Raw genomic sequence first — 20609 nt, forward strand, 5'->3', positions numbered from 1 at the left:
TAATTAATTAAATAATTAATAAAATACATTAAAATACGGAGTTTACATTAATTACCTAATACGAAAAGCCCCAATTTCAATTTGTGATGAACCCTAATTTTGTAATTGGGCAGTTACATGCATACATAACATAATCCAACCATCAGTTCGAGTACAAAACAATTGTAAATAATAAACGTAATGAATTCAAACCATTATTACTAAACAAACGAACTATATTTCCCCAATTTGATTACACATAATTCGTTGTCATCGTATGAACACACATACCTGTTTCAACAGATTCAACCTCTTCCTCTTCTCAAAATTCAAACAATGCTTCAATAATTTTGGTTTTTTGGATGCAATGCGATCTGGTTCTACTAAATTCGAACAAAGATTTAGTTACAAAAGGGGATAATTGGGGAGAATCGTGCATATATATAGAGAAATTTAAAAAAAATTATCCGTTAGAGTGGAGCTCAGTAACAGTTCTGCTAACGGATACAAGATTTTGATGGTAGCTTCAAATTTTTAATTTTTTATAGTGTTAAAATAAATTATTTTTTTTAATGTCAAAAATCATTTTCAGCCTTTTTATCCGGTATTAAAATCCAAAATATCCTCAATATGAAATCAATGAATAATGAAGTACCCGAAAACGCGGAAAACCGCGAGAGCTAGCTAATGAACCCCCACGCTATTTATATACTGTTTCACGCTTTTTCCTCAATGACTCTACCTTTGATTACACTTTGCTCTTCTGTTAAACTCCAAAAACTGAGCAATTGTGAAGCTCGAGTAAGTGGACGTTGATGGCAGAATTCGTCAACACTGAAATGCATCTAGGGTTTGGCTATTTTCTTTGAATTCCTCTTTGAATTTATCTCTTAAGTTGTTCCGTTTCATTAATTTTACTGTGAATTTCTGCTAGTGCTAAATCTCAGCGGATGAAGACGTACAATGACGGTGACAGTGACAGCGACATGGATCTATAGTTTGTATCTCATCTTTGATTCCACTAATTTGCATCAAATTTATGCTATGATTTTGTAAATTTTGTGTAATTTTTTTTTCATAATTTTTGATTTTTTTTCTAAAATTTTGGTGCTGCTGTGGTAATTTTGCGTTAAATTGATGCTATAATCTTGATATTTCGCTAATTGATTGTGGATATTTTTGAAAATCAAGTCTAAAAAGAGTGTTTTATTTTTATAATTGCTCTGTTTTCCGTTCAACAAGTTGATTGTGCTTTTGTCGATATAATTGTTGAATTATTATTGCTAATTTGAGATCATAATTTCAGTGACGACATCATTTTACCAGGGCGTCAGCTATCCCCTTCTTCTGTATCCTCACTGTAAGCTTATATATAATTTCCAGCTCCCTTTGTTTTTAAAATATATTTTACGCAATTGATCTCTAATGCTTGTCTGATTTAATACGAAATATTTATTGATTGAATTCCTTGTGTGTGTGCGCACGCGGGAGTGTCTGAATGTGTATTTGTATGGTTAGAAGTGTCAAAAACTGACGTAATTGACCTGAACTGGAAGAATAGACTTGTATGGAACTATGCATGCAGTAATTTAGCATGACTTAAATCTAAAATCAACCCGACTTGACTTCACTGAACTCGACCTGCACACAAAAATTGACATCTCTACGTGTGGTTGTCAATTACGTAGTATATTTGTTGTGGATTGTGTAACTGTATCCTGCTACCAGAACTTTTACTTTTTTATAAATTGGGTTGGCTATTAAGAAAATAAACTAATATCGGAAGAACTCATGTTAACTATGATTGTTATTTTTTGCTGCTTCTTATGGATAACTTGACATTATTTCAGCAAGGATCCCTCTGCTCCACAGACATTGTCGCGGCGTCTTCATCCTGACATGGAACAGCAATAACAATATGCTGCGTTCTTATAGTAATGCTTTCCACAAAGATATCTTTTCTCTTGATTGAATTATTTATTTTATGAAAGCTGAGATTCTTTCACAATGTAGTTTGACCAGTGCTTGACAATGGCAATTAGTACAATTTTGGAGTAGACTTGTAAATTAACTCTGTTAATGACTCTTAATTATTGTATGTGTTGTTTATCATGTTTGGATAACCTAACAGCTTTTTTTTATTTTATTTTGCTTCTTTGTTTGCATGATTTGACATTATACTAGCCAGCATCCTCCTGCACCATTGTTGTGGTCAACTCTTCATCCTGTCAAAGAAATGCCTGAATATTCTCCTGTAAGTTCACGGTAAGCCCAGTTACAAACGCAATTTGTCTTTTGCCGTTTAACATGGATGGGCACTGGGCAGACTAGCTGATTGCTCTGTTTAATATTCATCCATTAGATTTTAAATTCCTTCTTCACAACTTGTCATCAGATTGGTCTGTTTTTGTGAATTTATAACATCTGTTTTACTCAAATTGAGCTTTAGTGTTAGTGAGTTTGTTCTTTCTCCCTGTAGCTTGACCATTTCCAACTCCGACAATGAGAGCTACACAACTTGGAGGTAGAACCATCTATTATCTTTGTTTAATCACTCTTACTAATTTTGTATGTGGCATTATCATCTATGGATAGGCTTATAAATAGTTTTACATCTGTTAACTAATTATCTTGTCTTCATATTATTTACATTAGCATTGGATAGTTCTTTTTTCCTCATGTATGTTATTATTTTTTCCCCAATAATAATGAGAGAACTGTACTAATGCAGCTTGAGAAATTTCGTAAATCAATGAGATTTTTCTTTGAGTTTAAATTTGTTTGGCTCTTTTGTGCTTTGCAGCAGGGCACGTGTATGTGAATCTGATAGCCCTCCACTGAAGCGACTTCGTCATGATGAAATCAAAGCGTGTGTATATTGATTTTAACCTCTCTACAATTAATTACCACTTCATATATATATATATATATGTTTTATTTTTTATAATGATTTTTGTTGTGTTGGTGATTATTTCACCACCCTGGCTTTGGACCTAGCCAAGTAAGACCGTCTTACTTAATTCTTTTTCTTAATTTAACTACTTGATTGATCTAATTGGTGACATGTTTACTTCCTGTAAAAATAATTGCTTTTGTTCCAAAAATTTTTGATACAATAGAATCTATATGGAATCCTTATTATATGGGTCGGACTTCACATAATGTTATTTTTGCTTCCTTAGGTTAAATTTTGCTTTTCTCCAAAATGATTTTGAACATAAGATGAAGTTTCTTTTCCACTTTGTATGCCTGCTAATTAATTACTGAGAGACCACAGCAAAATAGTGAATTTGGTTGGTGTTTTGTTGCTATTCAATGGCTAACAGCTATTGTCAGGTCAGAGCTGTTTGGTAAATTGAAAGTGTAGAATAATTTTCAAGTCTTGTCTTTAATTCATATAATAATCTCACTTATTATGCAGTTATGCATTTCATCCTTCAGGTAGCTTATTACAAATTATCTGCTCTTACGCTATTTTCATTAACAGACTAGCCATATTTGTGTTCCATCAATTTCATTATCCATTTACAAAAGGAACACACTGCCGAAGAATTTAGGAGAAAAAGGCGACTTTAATTGTTAATCTGTCAAATACAAGAAATAATGATAATTTATAGAGTTTTCAAGTGGCTTGACATTTTTTTTTGGGCAATTGGGTGGCTTAAATTACTCTCAAAAGAAAACCAATTCAAAAACTGACTAAACAACTTTTTTCCAATGCCATTCTCTCTATCAGGTTTTTATAGATCTTTTGATTCTTCCTTCCTTAGCTTCTTATAGCAGAGTTAGGCTTTGTTATTTTAACTTGAAATATCTGAAGTCAAGTCTGGTTTGACCTGAGTTATTCTAATTAGGTTTGATTTGATTGTTTAATTTGATTGAATTATGGCCTCATTACTGTATATGAAAAAACATGATCAAGTGAGATCTTGTTAGATTCACCTTAATGTGTATTTTTTAAACATCTGATTTTCATAATAATTTTAAAAACAAAGTTAAGGATATATGACAATAAGCAAACGAAACTGATTAGGTCTGAACTTTTTTGGGTTGATCTGATGATCTGAATTAGTAAGGTAAAGAGAACAAAGCCTTATATTGTGCTTCCCTTTGTGCCTTCCTTTGATGTTGATGGGCACTGTCCCACTCAAAACAGATGTCATGCTTCCAAGTTCCATTTTTGTTAAAATGAAAGAGTGGGAACTATTAAGGGTGTAAATTTGTAGTTTTGTGGGTTTAGTAGATTAAATGATGATTATTGTTGCAGAGGTAGGTGGGTTTAATGAATAGTGGATTGAGTTGATGTATGAGTTTGGTGGAGTAATGGGTATTAGACTGAGCTCTGTCTAAGTTTGGAAAAATATTTTGAAATTTGGGTTAGCTAATGGTGGCCCTAACCTTACTCATTTAAGTTGAACTTGTTTTTAACTTCTGCTCTACCTAATAGATTCATTGTGAGGTTCAACGAGTTAGGATTTAAATGGATTGGCCTAACTTCTGTCCGTGCCTCATTAAACGGAGTAAAGGTGAATTTTTAGGAGGAATTGAAATGTGCCTTATTGCATTCTTGATGCCTCATTAGGGTATTGACATTGTTGCCCTTAGCAACATCTTGTGGAATTTTCTCCAAGATAATGATAATTTGATAAATCTTCTCACACCACCGCATGAAGAAGTCTCCATTAAATTGCTTGTCTACTTCTCCACCCTTAAATTTTCTAGGGAACAATCATTCAGGCTTATAGAGGCCCTATTGCTGGTAATTTGTTTTTAAACAATTAGATATAAAGAATTTATTACCTTATGTATGAATATATAAATTGTGTCACAATGGTTAACTATCGATATATCTTTAACTAGAGTGCGGTTAAAGGTTCAAACCTTGGATCCTCCGACCTTTTGATCTAAGATCCACCAATCTCACACCAAGACACCCTTGTATATCCCCTAGCCACCTTATGGCCCTAATTTGGATTCAATCCCCCAATTTGAAAAATCTACACCAACCGTTGACATGGAAGCTCCAAAGCCACCAAAATGGCTGCCCGAACCTACATCTAAACTACAAGCTCTTCCCTTCTAGTGCACCTTGGATTGTGAAGGTGCCTGGCACACTTGAGACCCACTCATACGAGATTTTCCCTTTATGACTCAATCTCCTCTGCTTGACCATGGTGTGCGCTATCCACTAACTGGTGCTTGCTTAGATTACCACCTCCAATGTTGAAGGAAGCTCAAATTTTATTGTTGGATTGCTCGACCTCCTTTTTTTGAAATCCTTAGGTCCATATTTTTATTATATTTGTAAACTTGTCCCAAATTGTTTTTTGCTTTCGAATAGACTTTGCTTACTCCACTAATTCTTGTAGAAGTTTTACCATTTGCAAAAGTGTATGCCCATATATCACTAGGACCTTACCTTCTTTGTCAGCTTTTTAGATATGAAATATGAAAGGTGAACTTAGGATTTATCTAACCAACTTCTGGATCATTGGAAGCTTGCTTGGAATTTTATTCCATGCCATGAGACTTGTTTATTTCCTCTCATTACTCATCTATTTTATCAGTGATTTTCCCTAATTAACTTCATATCGCTTGCAATTAAACAGTACATCTCCTTTACACTCCCTTTTTTTTTGAAATTTGTGCTGCATCATATGGCTAATTTGACATAATTTCAGATCATAAAGTGTAGACTTCAGTCATTAAAGGCATAAATATAATTCTGCATCCTGAATTTCTGACAGTAAAGGCACTAGTTTAGAAATGGCACATATCAAATTCTCGTTAAAAAAATTCCGTCTTATTTTTTTTTTTTTATCCTTTTATATATTTTCTTAATCTCAAATTTTTGTTTTGGAACGGTTTTCAATATTAGTATGTTAATAAGTTTTGATGAATTGTGATATTGTACCTTGTTTATGAAAACATTTTTTTTTTTTTTTTTTGGCAATGAAAACTGTTAGTTATACATAGATTGAGCTCTTTTTCTTTTGTCGTAAAAAATTGGTAATATTAGTGGCAGGGTAGTAGCAACAAGTTTCGACCGTACATATTCACTAACTAGGTTTTTGTTTTGTTCTGATGTGTATGTGTTCTAACTGAGTGATTCATTTGCATAATTTGAGACTCTTTTTCATTGCAATGTTCATGACAGGAATTTCTCTATGCAACTTTGGTATTTTTTTTATTGAGATTGTTTATATGAATTGCTAAACGCAGGCAAAGTTTACTTTAACCACATGAATAATAAGTGTAAAGTATTTAAAGAGCGGAAAAGTAATTAAATTCTAATAATTTATGAACCAATTTGTTGTTTGACAAAGAATTTATTGTTTCTACAATGAACTTGTAAGTTTTTAACTAGTTTAGCAGAACTCTTGAAAGAGGTTGTGAGCTGCTGACCATCGTTGATAAGCTACGAAGTTCTTAAGTGACTTGCTAAAATGAAACACTTTTGAACTGGAATCTGATCATTAAAAGACAATAAAAAGTGGAATCAATCAAAAAAATTGTCTCCATTACTCTTGCTATCTCTATTAATTAGAGAGTTGTTTTATACTGCTTATTTGACATAAATTTCAGAGATGTCTTCATAAATTTTAGAGATGTTCTTCTGAAATTATGGTCTTCCTTCATAGAAGGGCAATGGTGATATATGATTACATGCATTCTTACATTAAACCCACAATGGCAACACATGTTGGCAGTCTTGGCACATTGTATCTTGATTGTTTTGTATTTAATTTTCCATCTTGGAATGGTAGTCTCGTCAAAATTTTCTGCGCTGGTTAAACATGACATTACTAAGTTTATAAAAAAAAAAAAAAGAAGTTAATTCACAGTAATTAAGTTTAAAGTGGTGATATATGGGTTAAAATTGCTGACCATGGTAAACATAGATTATTAGGTAGAAGTATATACTCCGTATTTCTTTATTTACTATTGCCACCATTCATCTATCATACTACGGAGTATCTCTCACGAAATTGATACTCTGCATAATTAGGAGGAGTAAATTAGGAAAGTGAAATTTATCACCTCCCTTTTAACTTTATATATTAGATTCTATCACCAATTCACCACCAAAAACAAAAAATAAACCTTGTAAAAAAAAAACCTTCTTCATGGAGAGTGAGGGGAGCAGGGGAACAAAGCAGAAGAAGATGAAGGCCAAGGCAAAGAGTGTGAAGACGAACAATGACAGTGACAGTGACATGGATCTATGGTTAACCTTTCTTGTCCGATTTTTATTTATTTTTTGTTAATGTTTGTTTGCTGAATTAATATTGCTAATTTTTTTTGTTGTTATTTTAATTTAGGGATGAATTTGATTTTCCAGGGCATCAACTTCCTGTCCAACCCTGTTCTTCTCCATCTTCTACAAGGTGAGTCCTTCAATTTTTGGATCATTGCTATTCGACCACCCCTCTACCCAACCTTAACTACTCGAAACCAAAAAAATCCCAAAGCCATGAAAACCACTTCACTCTTTTTAAAAATTTAATATTTTAATTAATTATTAAAAAAACTCTTTTTTAAGAAAAAAAAAAAAAAATTATATTTTGGAAACCCCCACTACAGCAGCCCCTCTCCTCGCCCTTGGCCTGCCGACCACCACCCCTCGCCTTCCCCACCACCAAAACTACCATTAAATCACATACCCACGACCCCACAACCGAATCCTCTACCGTCCTTCCCCCCATCCCGATGAAAGATAAATGTATTTGCTTAAAAAAATTATTAACAGAGTTTACAACCTATATTTATACAGCAAAGCAACTAATAAGCTATGTACAACCAAAAGATAATAACAAAAAGATAATCACATAGCTATGCTAAGTGTACAGCTAATAATAAATACAGAGCTAATAATAAGGAAGAGATAATTATCAAAGAATAATTATCTTGTAACTCTATCACCCGACCCTATCCTTTCCCCCTTCCAAAACGCCCCACACTCGCAAACAGCATAACATTACTCACTTATGAAGTTGAAGAATAGATGAATTATGTTAGGATGAAATGAATGATTTAGTTTGGTGGGTGGTGAATTTGGGTGGAAATAATCAGTTTAATTACTTTAGATAACATTTCTGATTAAGTGTCCTAATTTAAATTAGGAAAATTTAACTACAGATATTTTAGTAATTTCCTATAAAAAATCTTTACCATAAAATATATTAAAATCTAAAGTTTTATTTATCAAATAATATCTTTAACATAAATAATCTTTACCTAATATATTCACATATATTTTTTATTAATTATATTTCGTATTTTATTAATAAATCTGAATAAGGATTTGGGGAATATTTAATTAATCCTTGCTCGTTTCTTTTGATGTATGACTATAATTTTTATTAGTTGTTAATTTTTGGAGTCTTTGGTACTTTCAGATGGACACGCAAAGGCACTTCTAATGCCCCTTTATTGAAGCCACATCGTTCTAAGGAAGCCAAAGTGTGAGTTTTTTCTTCTATTAATTTAATCTCTTATAATTTTATTACTTGTTTGTTATGTTACTATTACTAACAATCCGATTATAATGATAGTTTTTAGTGATCAAAACATTTTCATGAGAGTAGAAATTAATACTCGTAAAAAATACTCTATGTACCACATTAGAAAATGGGAGCGTGTCTAGAATTTCAACTTACAATCTACCTATTAACTTGAAATTCAAACTAAATTTAAGCTAATAATAGCACATTTAGTTAACAGATAAATATAATTACAATAATACCAATGTATTGTGTTATTGTATATAAAGTAACCATTAAATTTTAACTAATTTAATTGTACAGTACATTTAGCTGACCTTAGGGTCATGTTTGAGTAACTCGTTTTGAATATTAATTGGGCTATCTATATTTCAAGATTTCCATTGCTTTATATCCTATATAGTACTTGTATCATATCTTGAGCATTGAAGATGCATGTAACATGTTCACGTACGATGGTTCCAACATATGATTTTATTTTGGAAAAAAAAAAAAAAAAATTCCTTGCTTTTTATTTAATTCATTATTGATTTCATTAAATCTTTTTTTTTTTTTTCCCCAAACCAGTACAGGAACACCAACTGATGACAATAACTTTGTTAACTTATGTTTGGCATATTACAAAGAAAAGAAGGTATAGTCTCATTTATTTTATTGAAGTATTTTACTCTCTTATTTATTCCTCTATTTTACAATGTACAGTACCGGTTTATAACCAACTAATCTGTTTTAATTGGATTTCTTTTTCGTTTGCTCCAAATAATATTAGGGCGTTGATTATGAGTTAGTCCATCTTGTTGGACAAACCGTTATTAACAGATCAGTTGGTTGGGGTACTCATATCAACTTTTTTGCTCGGCTCAAGGGAACTAATTCCTCTCCAGAATTCTTTTTTGCTGATATAAAATATGCACCAAATGAAGTTTTACACTGTTGTAAACTAACTCCAGCGCCCTATAATTTTGGTATGTTATTCAAATTGTTTCGTTCTTTTACCTATACGGTGGATCTTTCAAACCTTTTTGCTAATATTTTTGTGTTTTTATTTACAGGCGAAACTCATCCTCCGGATGTTTTTATCTTTCACTGTCCGCATGTTGAGTGCTTGCAATGTGCTGCGCTTCTCAACTATTTCTACCACGACGATAGTGAAGAAGATGTAATCGATATCTAAATATGTAACTAATTAATGTTGTAGACTTATTATTATTGCTAGGATAGATTAGGACGATTATCACTGAATTTGGCAATAAAAACATATATTATGTGTTGAATCGTTGTGATATATCATGAAAAGTTGTTAGACTATTTATTAGTGTCAGCCCACTGAGATTTTTATACGAAATGATGAATGACATGACATTTTCGAGGGAGTAGTGATAAAACATAAAAGTATTGTTATGTATGTGCAAAGGATATTTTACTAAATTAACTACTTTTACAAAAGTATTTATCAAAATGGTTATTTATAAATTTTAATTTCAAAATTAGTTATACTATTAACAAAATTTTGACTTGGAAGGAATTTTTTTTTTTCTTCAATGTCACCATGTGAACTAGTTTGGTTTGATTAATTATTTTTTTTTGTTGGTTTACTTTTGATTTATGCCGAATTTTGATAGAATAGGTTTTTCTTATTATATTTATACACTCTAAAAATGAACCAAACGAGGAATTGTAATTGCGGTTGTCTTTCTTAATTGCAAAATGTAATAACAATATTGCACTCCTTGAGGAATTGGTATAGTGGTATCTCATGCAGCCATAGGTCGAGGCTTCATGCACATAAGGGCAGTTTATAACTTGTTTGGATTATAAAAAAATGATTGGAAGAAACAAAAGAGTGATTAAGAATAATCTTTAAAGTTTAAAACCACAAATATGTCCAGCATATGTATTATCGAAACATTACAAGAATATGAATTCCCCATTCAAACTAAACCAATACAAGCAACACGAAAATAAACAAATAAATAGCTAAATAAATGCACAAGATACATTTGCATGACACAACAAATGACATAAACGACAGAAAAGTACTAAAGTAGTACCTTTTCTCCCCTTGTTCATCAATGTGTCTTCAATAAATTTCTTTTAGTAGTTGAGCTTGGAACATAGGAATTCTAAGACTCTAGAAGTTAGAGTCATAAATGACTCTAATAAGGGCATATCTGTCTACTTATTTTTACCGTACTTGGAAAAAAAAAATGTCATAACACGCGTTGGTATTTCATTATACTTTAGATGGTATCATCATGATACCAATAACCTTATTCAGTGGTACCAACGAATGTAAAAATATTTTGTTGGTATCGATATAATTTGTTGTTGGTATCATGTGAAATATTAACGTGTGTTATTAGAGTCATGAATGACTCTAATTATTAGAGGGACAATTAACCAAACTAAATCTTATTATAAAACTATTTTGTAAAGTAGACTCGTGGCAAATCTATTTATCAAACTAAGCTTCCAGGGTAAAACCTGTCTCGAACAACGTTTTATACCTTAAAAACAATTTGTAAAACGCTATCTGGGACAGCGTTTTACATGTTGACTTTTTTTTACATAAAACGTTATCCCAAACAGCGTTTTACATATTGAATTTTTTTTTTTAAAAAAAAAAAACCAAATTTCTGATTTTTTTTTAAAAAAAATAAGTTAGTGAAACGCTGTCTGAGACAGCGTTTCACTAACTTTTTTTTTTTATTATTTTTAAAAAAAAAAATAATCAGATACTCGACATTCTCCATTGAAGCATACGTACTCCACGTTCTCCATTGAAGCATACTCCCCGTTCTCCATTGAAGCAAAAAAAATATGAAAATTCAATTAATAAGAAATGGAGATGGTACATTAGATAGTTACACTAAAACCGGGTATGTAAACATTTGTTCAATTTATGGCTGAAAACAGAAAGATCCCAACTTAAGTACAACCTAATCTTAACTTGATCCTCAACTTAAGAGTTCTGCAACCAGATTAAGAAATAAATTTGACTCAATTATCAATTTAGGTTCCAAAAATCATACTGGATTAAGAATATAGCCTTAAAGCGAACATAGCAAATTCAAAATCGATCCGTATAAACATTCATAAGTTGAGTAATTATAAGCAGTAGTTCAATAATCCAGAACCCTTAATTGACAATGCTGAAAATTAAATTAACAATATTGTGAAATTGATAGACGATGATTAAAAAGTAAAAGAAAAAGAAAACAGCTTACCACCTGAGAAGCTGATTCAATGAAGAACAGAAAGCTCAGAGAAGGAAGAATAAAACTGAAAATCTCCAAAGGAGGAAGAATAAGACTCCCTTTTATTTTGTAATATTAAAATAATAGCTTTGGTATATTAAAATTACATATAATTTGATTAACAAAAAATATGATACGTGGAGTATGCTTTAATGGAGAGTGGAGTATCTGATTTTTTTTTTTAAAAAAAAAATAAAAATAAGTTAGTGAAACGCTGTATAAAAAAATAAATATGTGTGACGGCGTTTTACATATTCAATTTTTTTTTTTTAGGAAATTTTAAATCAGAAATTACGGAATTAAAATCAGAAATTTTAAATCAGAAATTACGGAATTTTTTTTTCAATTTTTTTTTTTTTAGGAAATTTTACATATTAAATATGTGTGACGGCGTTTTACCTGTAAGCTTAGTTTAGTAAATAGTTTGACCACGAGTCTACTTTACAAAATAGTTTTGTAATAAGGCTTAGTTTGAAAAAAAAATCCTTATTAGAGGCTAAGAATTCCTCCTTGGAACAACCTCACTGACTTGTTTTCTAGTTTATTGGAAGCTATTAAGCTAGTAGTACAGGAACACCAACTGATGACAATAACTTTGTTGACTTTATGTTTGGCATATTACAAAGAAAAGAAGGTATAGTCTCTTTTACTTTATTACGATACGAAGTATTTTACTCTCTTATATATCCTCTATTTTATAGTGTACAATACTGGTTTATAACTAATTAATCTGTTTTAATTGATTTCTTTTTCTTTTGCTCCAAATAATATTAGGGCGTTGATTATGAGTTAGTCCATATTGTTGGACAAACCGTAATTAACAAATTAGTTGGTTGGGGTACTCATATCAACTTTTTTGCTCGGCTCAAGGGAACTAATTCTGCTCCAGAATTCTTTTTTGCTGATCTAAAACATGCACCAAATGAAGTTTTACACTGTTGTAAACTAACTCCAACGCCCTATAATTTTGGTATGTTATTCATATTGTTTCTTGCTTTTACCTATACGGTGGATCTTTCAAACAGTCTTGCTAATATTTTTGTGTTTCTATTTACAGGTGAAACTCATCCTCCGGACGTTTTTATCATTCACTGTCCGCATGTTGAGTGTCTACCACGACGACAGTGAAGAAGATGTAATCTATGTCTAAATATGGGATTTGTTAAACATCGCCCGCGTTTTTCTACATAAAGCCCACATTTTTTAAAAATGTTGACATTATTGCCCTTGTTTTAATTTTTACCGAAAATAAAATTTTTCACTCATAAAAAATGTGGAGCAGGACTGGATCGCCGAGTGAAACCGAAGAGCCCTCAACGTCGGGTAGATGCACCGGAGAGACGCCGTTGACGCCGGAAAAGGAGGTACGAAGCCATCTAAAACCACGAATTGGCGGCTGGCGTCCTGCCGGGACGCCGTGACCGTAGTGGTGGCGCCTAGCCAGGACGCCGCCACCGTGGCTCTGGCGCCTGGCCAGGACGCCGCCACCGTGGCCGTGGCGTCTGGCCAAGACGCCGCCGCCGCCACGGTGGCGGCGTCCTGGCTAGGCGCCACCACTATTTTTTTTTTTTTTTTTTTTTAATTTAATTTAAAATTTGTTTATTTTTTTTTTTTGTGTTACAATTTTTTTCTTTTTTTTTTGGTTTTTTTTTTGTTTTGTTTTTAATTGTTTTAATTTGTTTTTGTTTTTAATTTATTTATTTTTTATTTATTTTTTTACAATTTTTTTCGTTTTATGTTTTTTTTTTGTTTTTATTTTTTTGGTTTATTTTTATTTATTTAATCTAAAGTTTTGTTTATGTTTTTTATTTTTGTGTTTTGTTTTTTTTTTTTTTTTGAATACTTTTTGTTTATTTCTTTGTTTGTTGTTTATAATTTATTATTGTTTTTGCTTTTGTGCTAATGTTGTGTCAAATGTATTAATTTAATCTACTCTTATGTGATTATATTTATATGTTATTGTTGCAGGATTATGGTGGAGACGGAAATGATTATAGTGGGATTTTTGTACACGATGGTCTGTTCGAAGATGCTCAACAAGCGGTTGATTGGGCGAAACAGGTTGCAATTAGATCAGGTTTTTGTTTAGTAGTAGCAACTCATAAATCTCAACGGGATGGTAGAATGGATCGCATTTTGAGATGCGACCGTTATCGCAAAAGGGAGGAACGAGATTTCAGTCAAGCGATTCGGTTTGATACAAAGCGGAAAGGTTGTGGGTGTCAGTTCAGAGTAAAGGTTCGACAACAGCAAAGGGGTGACGGTTGGACCAATTGTTGCAGATGGTAACTGGGATTTCGGGTTGTGGCTGATGTGTTTCAGATGGGTGAAGACAACTACGGTTTAGTGCGTCAGTTGATGTACAGTGAAATCGCCTCAAACCGAGCTGTTTATCGCCACGTGTACGGACAGGACTTGGATAGGTCTCTGCAGCGTATCCGGTGGGGAGGAGGACGTTGCGGTCAAAATCATTGGTTCGACGCGCCCCTTGATCTCTTCGCCGTTGCAAACATCTACAAGTGTGCAGTGATGCATTTCGGCCTTGGTTTGCATGGTCGAGCTTACTATCCGTGTACCACGGTTCTGCCTTGGTGTTCGCGTGAGACCGTCACCAGACCGGTAAGAGAGGTTGCTATTGGATTTCTGGGGCCGTCATACAGACATTTCATCCGACTGGACCTGTCACCCGATTTTCCGGTCCCACCGATTATACCAACGTGGTACACCATTCGTACAGCAAGCGTAGAGGGCTGGGATGCGTTATATCATGACCGGGTGCAGCAGTGGAACAATCTAGTTGCCTTTTCTATGTGACCTAATATTGCTATTGCTATGTTTTTCCCATTTATTTAATTTTCGGATTCTAATTTTCGTATTTAGTTTTCCCATTTAAATGTGAACCTGTATTTAGTTTTCGTATGCCCACTAATTACAACTTAAAATAAAAGTTATAAAAACTAAAAATATAATGTCAAATTCTAAGAACTTAAAATAATAATTATAAGAACAGATAATGTTAACTTTTACAAACAACTAGGAAAATGTTTTATAAATGCACTGCCGACATATCAATAATCTCTCTGTGACGCCCACTGCCACTGCTCAAGGGCCCGTTCCAGTTCATCAATAACAGCTCTGCCTGTTGCAGTCGTCATGTTGTCCCTCTCCTCAAAAAGTCTGTGTCCCAACTGCGTCATCTTTCCCATCCACTACACATAACAAAACACATAAAATTCAATAACGACGTATTATGAGACGTATTATATGAAAAAAAACACAACTACAAATGTTTTATGAGACGTACCGCATCCACGGCAGTGGGCGGTGGCACATCATCATCATCGGCGTCGTCGCCGTGGTGGACGTCTCTGATCAACCTCGGGTGCGAGTGCCGGTTGTACCACTCCATGTAGTGCTGGTCACACATGGCAGCCACCCCAGTTGGCGGCCGCTGCAACTGCTCAATCCATATGCGGGCAACCATCGGAAACTGCTCCCACGTGCCAATCATGCTTGCCGGCCATTGGACGACGTACTCCTTCAACGACGCAGATCGGACGGCCTTACTGGGCCATGCTGGTGGAGGAGGAACAACTTGGACATATCCAAGCTGGCGAAGACAGCGCTGCGGCATGTACGCCTCTACGATCTCACGATACTGAATCAGTCCCGTGTAGAGGGTCCTGGGTACCCTATTACTAGGGTTCTGGCCGAAAGGCATCCAGTTCACCTGCACATTTTTTAAAATTAGTAAGATTCATACAATAAACACATCAAACTATAAAAGTAGAAATAATTTAAACACTTTACCTCTAATGGGGACATCCTGTCAAGCAATAACCGTATCGATCGCAGGCGGTCAATGGACTTCTTCTCGACACGCGGACTCCACGCACAGGCACGTGGCTGGCCATCCCCAATAGGAACCGGGTCGCGGTGTGGTCGAAACGCCGGGAAATACTCGTATATCCACGTCTGTAACAACGTCATACATCCAGTGATACCTGCCGCATCAGCCCGGCTCGAGAATCCTAACTGGCGATACATGTACGCTAATGTAGCCGACCCCCAAGAAAACTGGCCTACTCTGTCGGGCTCACACGCGTCAACTATGTCGCGTGGCCTGAGCTTGTTTCCGCTCTTATCCGGAAACAAGGTACACCCGAGAAGAAGAAAAACATATGCAGCCAGCTGTGTGTCCTGCGTCCTACGTGAAGTGGGGTGCAAACATCGCTGCAAAACTGCTGCGATCTTAACACCGCCGTGATCCCACACACCAAGTGCCGCTGTGTACAGCGCAGCCCTATCCACCGCCAACAGCTCCGCCAATAAATCTGCCTGATCCGCATCTGTGACAACAGATGCTCGGTTTCCCTCTACGGGAATCCCAAGGATGGCCTCGACGTCATGCAACATGATCGTCATCTCACCGAACGGAAGGTGGAAAGAGTTCGTGTCCGGCTGCCATCGCTCAACGAAAGCCGTGATCAGCGTCGAGTCAATCCTCTCATGCATGGTGGCAGGAAGGTGGCTCACTCTAGTGGCCCTCAATCGGCCGACCATCTCGCTCTCCTCCGGCCAAGCCTCAGCCCAACTACACAAGAAGTTACAAGTCCTCTCCCGGGTTTGGCATTTCAAAATGCCGCTATCCAAAGCCCGCTCTTGGTCCTCCCAAATACGGGTAGCGATGTGTCCTAGAAAGCTAGGAATCACACTCCCGTCTATAGGTCCCCCAGCCACCTCGCCCCTCACCACCCAAGAATCATTAACGGCCCTCGACCGTTTTCTGCTAACCGCAGACACAGTGGACGCAGATGATGTGCCAGATCTACTAACAAATCTACCATCTCTACCCTTACGCACGTCTACCCTACGCGTCTCATACACATCATCAAGCCTCTGACTGAATGGACCGTAATCATCATATGGTCCACTCTGATCGTCCACATCCTCATCTGCATCCTCCTCCTCCTCCTCCTCATCACCATCATCATCTTCATCATCCTCAGAATAGTGCACCCGTTCTCTACGAGCCGAGGCCGAAATACCACGGGATCTAACGTGTCTGGGCCCCGAGCTCTCCATTGAGTTCATCGTACTTCTCATAATGTCCATACTCTTCCCAGCCCCAGAACGAAAATACGATGCCTAACACAAAATAACAAAACATGTAATATGCAATATAAACATGTAATATAAACATAAAAAAAGTAATTAAAATAAATAAATAAAACAATATACATATGATGGAAAATAAATTAAAAACATTACAAAATATTAACAACCTAAAAATAAAAAAATTAATAACCTAATAAATAAATAAATAAAAAATTGGAAAAAACAAAGCAAAAAAAAAAATTACCCAAAAAAAAACAAATTGGAAAAAACAAAGTGAAAAATATAAAATTATAAAAACTTAAAAAAAGAAGAACATCAAAATTTTAAAAAAAATTTATAACAAAAAAAAGGGAACATAAAATTTTTTTTAAGTAAAAAAACTAATTCAAAAAAAAAAAAAAACAAGAACAATAAACAAGAACATAAAATTAAAAATTAAAAAAAAAAAAGAGGAACATAAAATTTTTTTAAAAAAAACCAACAAAATTTAAAACAAAATAAAAAAAAAATCAGAAACATAAAATTTAAAATTAAAAAAAAGAAAAACAAATTTAAAAAAAAATCAAAAAAAAAATAATTATTTTCGAAAATTAAATTTCAAATTTAAAACCAAAAAAAAATTAAAAAAAAAATAAAAAGGCGGCGGCGCCTAGGCCAGACGCCGTGACGGTGGCGGCGGCGTCTAGCCCAGACGCCACTACCACGGCGGCGGCGCCTAGGCCAGACGCCGGTGCCGTGGTTCTGGCGCCTGGGCCAGACGCCACCGCCACCGTCACGGCGTCTGGCCTAGGCGCCGCCGCCGTGGTAGTGGCGTCTGGGCTAGACGCCGCCGCCGTGGTGGTGGCGTCTGGCCTAGGCGCCGCCACCGCCTCCGACCTTTTTTTTTTAATTTTTAAACACAAAATTAATAAAAAATACCTTCTCGCCGGAAAACCGCTGTCCACCCGCCGCCTGTGCCGCCACTTCCTTGCCGGGCCGCCTCGACATCGCTCGGAAAGTTTTTTAGAGAGAGAAAGTGGAAGTAGAGAATTGAGAGAAGAAATTGTGTTTTTTACTTTAAGGGCAAAAGTGACAATTCACTCTAATTTTGTGGGCTTTATGTGGAGATTCGCGGGCGATGTTTAGCAATTGAGCTAAATATGTAACTAATTAATGTTGTAGACTTATTACTATTGCTAGGATTAAACCGATATGATTATCATTGAATTGGCAATGAAAACATATTATGTATTGAATCGTAATGATAGATCATGAAAAGTTGTCAAAAAATATTTATAACTTGTTTGGGTTATAAAAAATGATTAGATAAATTTCTTGAATCGTAATGATATTTATAACATATTATCTAACGAATCGTAATGATATGATTATCATTGAACTGATTATCAAGTTCTTGAAGATGCAAATCAATTAACCCAAAAATATTTATAACTTGTTTGGATTATAAAAAATAATTAGAAGAAACAAAAGAGTGATTAAGAATAATCTTTGAAATTCAAAACCACAAATGTCTCCGGCATATGTATTATCGAAGCATTACAACGATAAGAATTCCCCATTCAAACTAAACCAATATAAGCAACACGAAAATAAACAAATAAATAGCTAAATAAATGCACAAGATACATTTGCATGACACAACAATTTACATAAACGACAGAAAAGTAGTACCTTTTCTCCCATGTTCATCAATGTGTCTTCAATAAATTTCTTTTTTTAGGTGGGCTTGGAACAACCTCAATGACTTATTTTCTACTCGTAGTTTATTGGAAGCTATTTTCTACTCGTGTGTATACTAACATATGATTAATATGCTATTTATTGTTAATGAATATGAATAATGAAGTGGTTAGTGTTTCGACAACTGGTAAGAGACTAAGAGTGAATGTAATATCTAAGTAACAATAAACCAAGCTCATGCATTAAAGAATATCCAACAGTTTAGCTAGTTAGTGTGATAGAAATCATAATTAATCTTGTAATTAATTAATTAGACCAATTAGAATGACATGACCGGAATAAAACCATATTACCAAAATTTTAGGCCCCTGAAAAAAAAATACTTCCTTCATCCCTAAATATAGTTCTCATTTATTTTCACGGTCTCCTAGACGTGTTTTAAAACGTCTATCTCTATTTTCATACGTGTAAAAATTATAAAAATTTAATATTAATAAAATATACAATGTGACGAATCCAACAACATCCCACTTGAATATATAATCTTTTATAAATTAGCGAGAATTTATGGTCAAAGTTTTTGAAATTTGACCCAAATAAATCAAATGAGAACTATATTTAGTTTGCAAGTATTTCAAAAGGCCAACCACAACTATAATTCCTTTTAGCAACGGCAACTAGTGTTAGTTGAAGTTGATGAGCAAAACAATGTATGTAGTAGGCTCTTGGAGTATCATTTATAATCAAAGTCTTAAGGCCATTTATTTCACCCTTCATATTACTAGTCCCATCATACCCTTGTCCTCTTCTCATAGATGGACTCAATGAATGTTCCACAAGTAAAGACATAATGCATCTTTAAGAGATAAAGCGGTAGTATCACCAACATGCACAATGCCTAAAAATCTCTCCAATACCTTTCCACTATCTCTATCAACAAAGTGCAAAACAAGAGCTAATTGCTCTTTTTGGGACACATCACTTGATTCATCGGCCAATATGGCAAAGTAATCATCACCAAGTTCTTCAATTATGCACCTTGTTGTATCTTTTGCATAACAATTATAATGTCTTTTTGAATCGGAGGAGAAGTCTTTTGACAATTTTCGGGTGCATTTTCAAGAGTATGTTCACTTGCTTCCTTAACTTTTTCTCCTAGTCAAATCAAAAGCTCAAGGAAATTACCCTTATTATGAGACTCATCACTTTTATCATGCCCAGGAAATGCTAAGTCTTGCCCCAAAAGAAACCTCAAGCTAGTTAAAGATGCATTCAAACAACTACTTGCTTTTCCAAATACATTCACAATTGATTTATTTTTCCAATTTTTTAAATTCACATACTTCTCATAGACAAGACTATGAGCACTATTAATCCCACCAACATGCCTCTCAACTCGTTAGGGTTTATTCCATTTCCTAAACCCTCCATCAACAAATGCATCACCCACCATGTTACTTTCAACTTCACCCTTGAACAATAACATACAAAACAAAATGCGGTATCTTTCTCAATACTATATTCAAGCCAATCCCACTTGTTAAACCAACTCACACTAAAACGGCGCAAACCGGATGCTTGTCTTTGAGGGAAATTATGAGTTTTTGGTTGGCAAGGTTAGTTTTTGAGAATATAAGCTCTTCTCATCGCATTTCTTTGGTTTGAGGATAATCCATTATGTTCATCCTTTTCCCGGGATCATGAAGAAGAAGTTCAACATCATATACCAACTCTCCTTCATTAGATGGTACATTATTAGAACTTGAACCACCTATTTCTCTCTTGTGTTTGGGGGGGAGCTAAATGAAGGAGGTTAATTAATTCCCTTGGGATCTCATTCTTTTAAACATGAATTGTCGAAGAACGGGTTGTTTTGTTGTCTTGGACTTTTTTGAATTAAGTGAATTATTCGACATATTCTAATTAGATTGAAAAATATGAATCAATAATAATTCAATTACAAAATCATACATACAAAACTATTAAACAATTTAACACACTTGGCAAACTAACAACCCTAACATTGGGATTTAAATAATCAACAATAAATAATTGTGCTTATACAATTAAG

The 20609-nt window shown here is 34.4% G+C and overlaps 2 protein-coding genes across 2 annotated transcripts; one reads left to right on the top strand and one right to left on the bottom strand.

The window, feature by feature from the left end:
* Nucleotides 1–716: 716 nt before the first annotated feature.
* On the top strand, nucleotides 717–9845 carry LOC110738486. Its single transcript, XM_021918899.1, has 12 exons — nucleotides 717–829; nucleotides 914–976; nucleotides 1286–1339; nucleotides 1830–1913; nucleotides 2164–2244; nucleotides 2459–2503; nucleotides 2783–7207; nucleotides 7302–7367; nucleotides 8379–8444; nucleotides 9051–9117; nucleotides 9253–9448; nucleotides 9536–9845. Exons 7-12 carry the CDS (start codon nucleotides 7107–7109, stop codon nucleotides 9655–9657), a joined length of 618 nt encoding a protein of 205 aa, XP_021774591.1. The 5' UTR covers nucleotides 717–829; nucleotides 914–976; nucleotides 1286–1339; nucleotides 1830–1913; nucleotides 2164–2244; nucleotides 2459–2503; nucleotides 2783–7106; the 3' UTR covers nucleotides 9658–9845.
* A 4756-nt stretch (nucleotides 9846–14601) lies between these two features.
* LOC110738487 (protein MAIN-LIKE 1-like) lies at nucleotides 14602–18009 on the bottom strand. The gene is made up of 4 exons (XM_021918900.1): nucleotides 17777–18009; nucleotides 15551–16888; nucleotides 15045–15470; nucleotides 14602–14949 (listed from the first exon to the last, which is right to left on the bottom strand). The coding sequence occupies exons 1-4, from the start codon at nucleotides 17843–17845 to the stop codon at nucleotides 14809–14811; spliced, it is 1974 nt and encodes a 657-aa protein (XP_021774592.1). The 5' UTR covers nucleotides 17846–18009; the 3' UTR covers nucleotides 14602–14808.
* Nucleotides 18010–20609: the final 2600 nt, after the last annotated feature.

This window comes from Chenopodium quinoa, unplaced genomic scaffold, assembly GCF_001683475.1.
Source record: "Chenopodium quinoa cultivar QQ74 unplaced genomic scaffold, ASM168347v1, whole genome shotgun sequence".
NCBI lineage: Eukaryota > Viridiplantae > Streptophyta > Magnoliopsida > Caryophyllales > Amaranthaceae > Chenopodium > Chenopodium quinoa.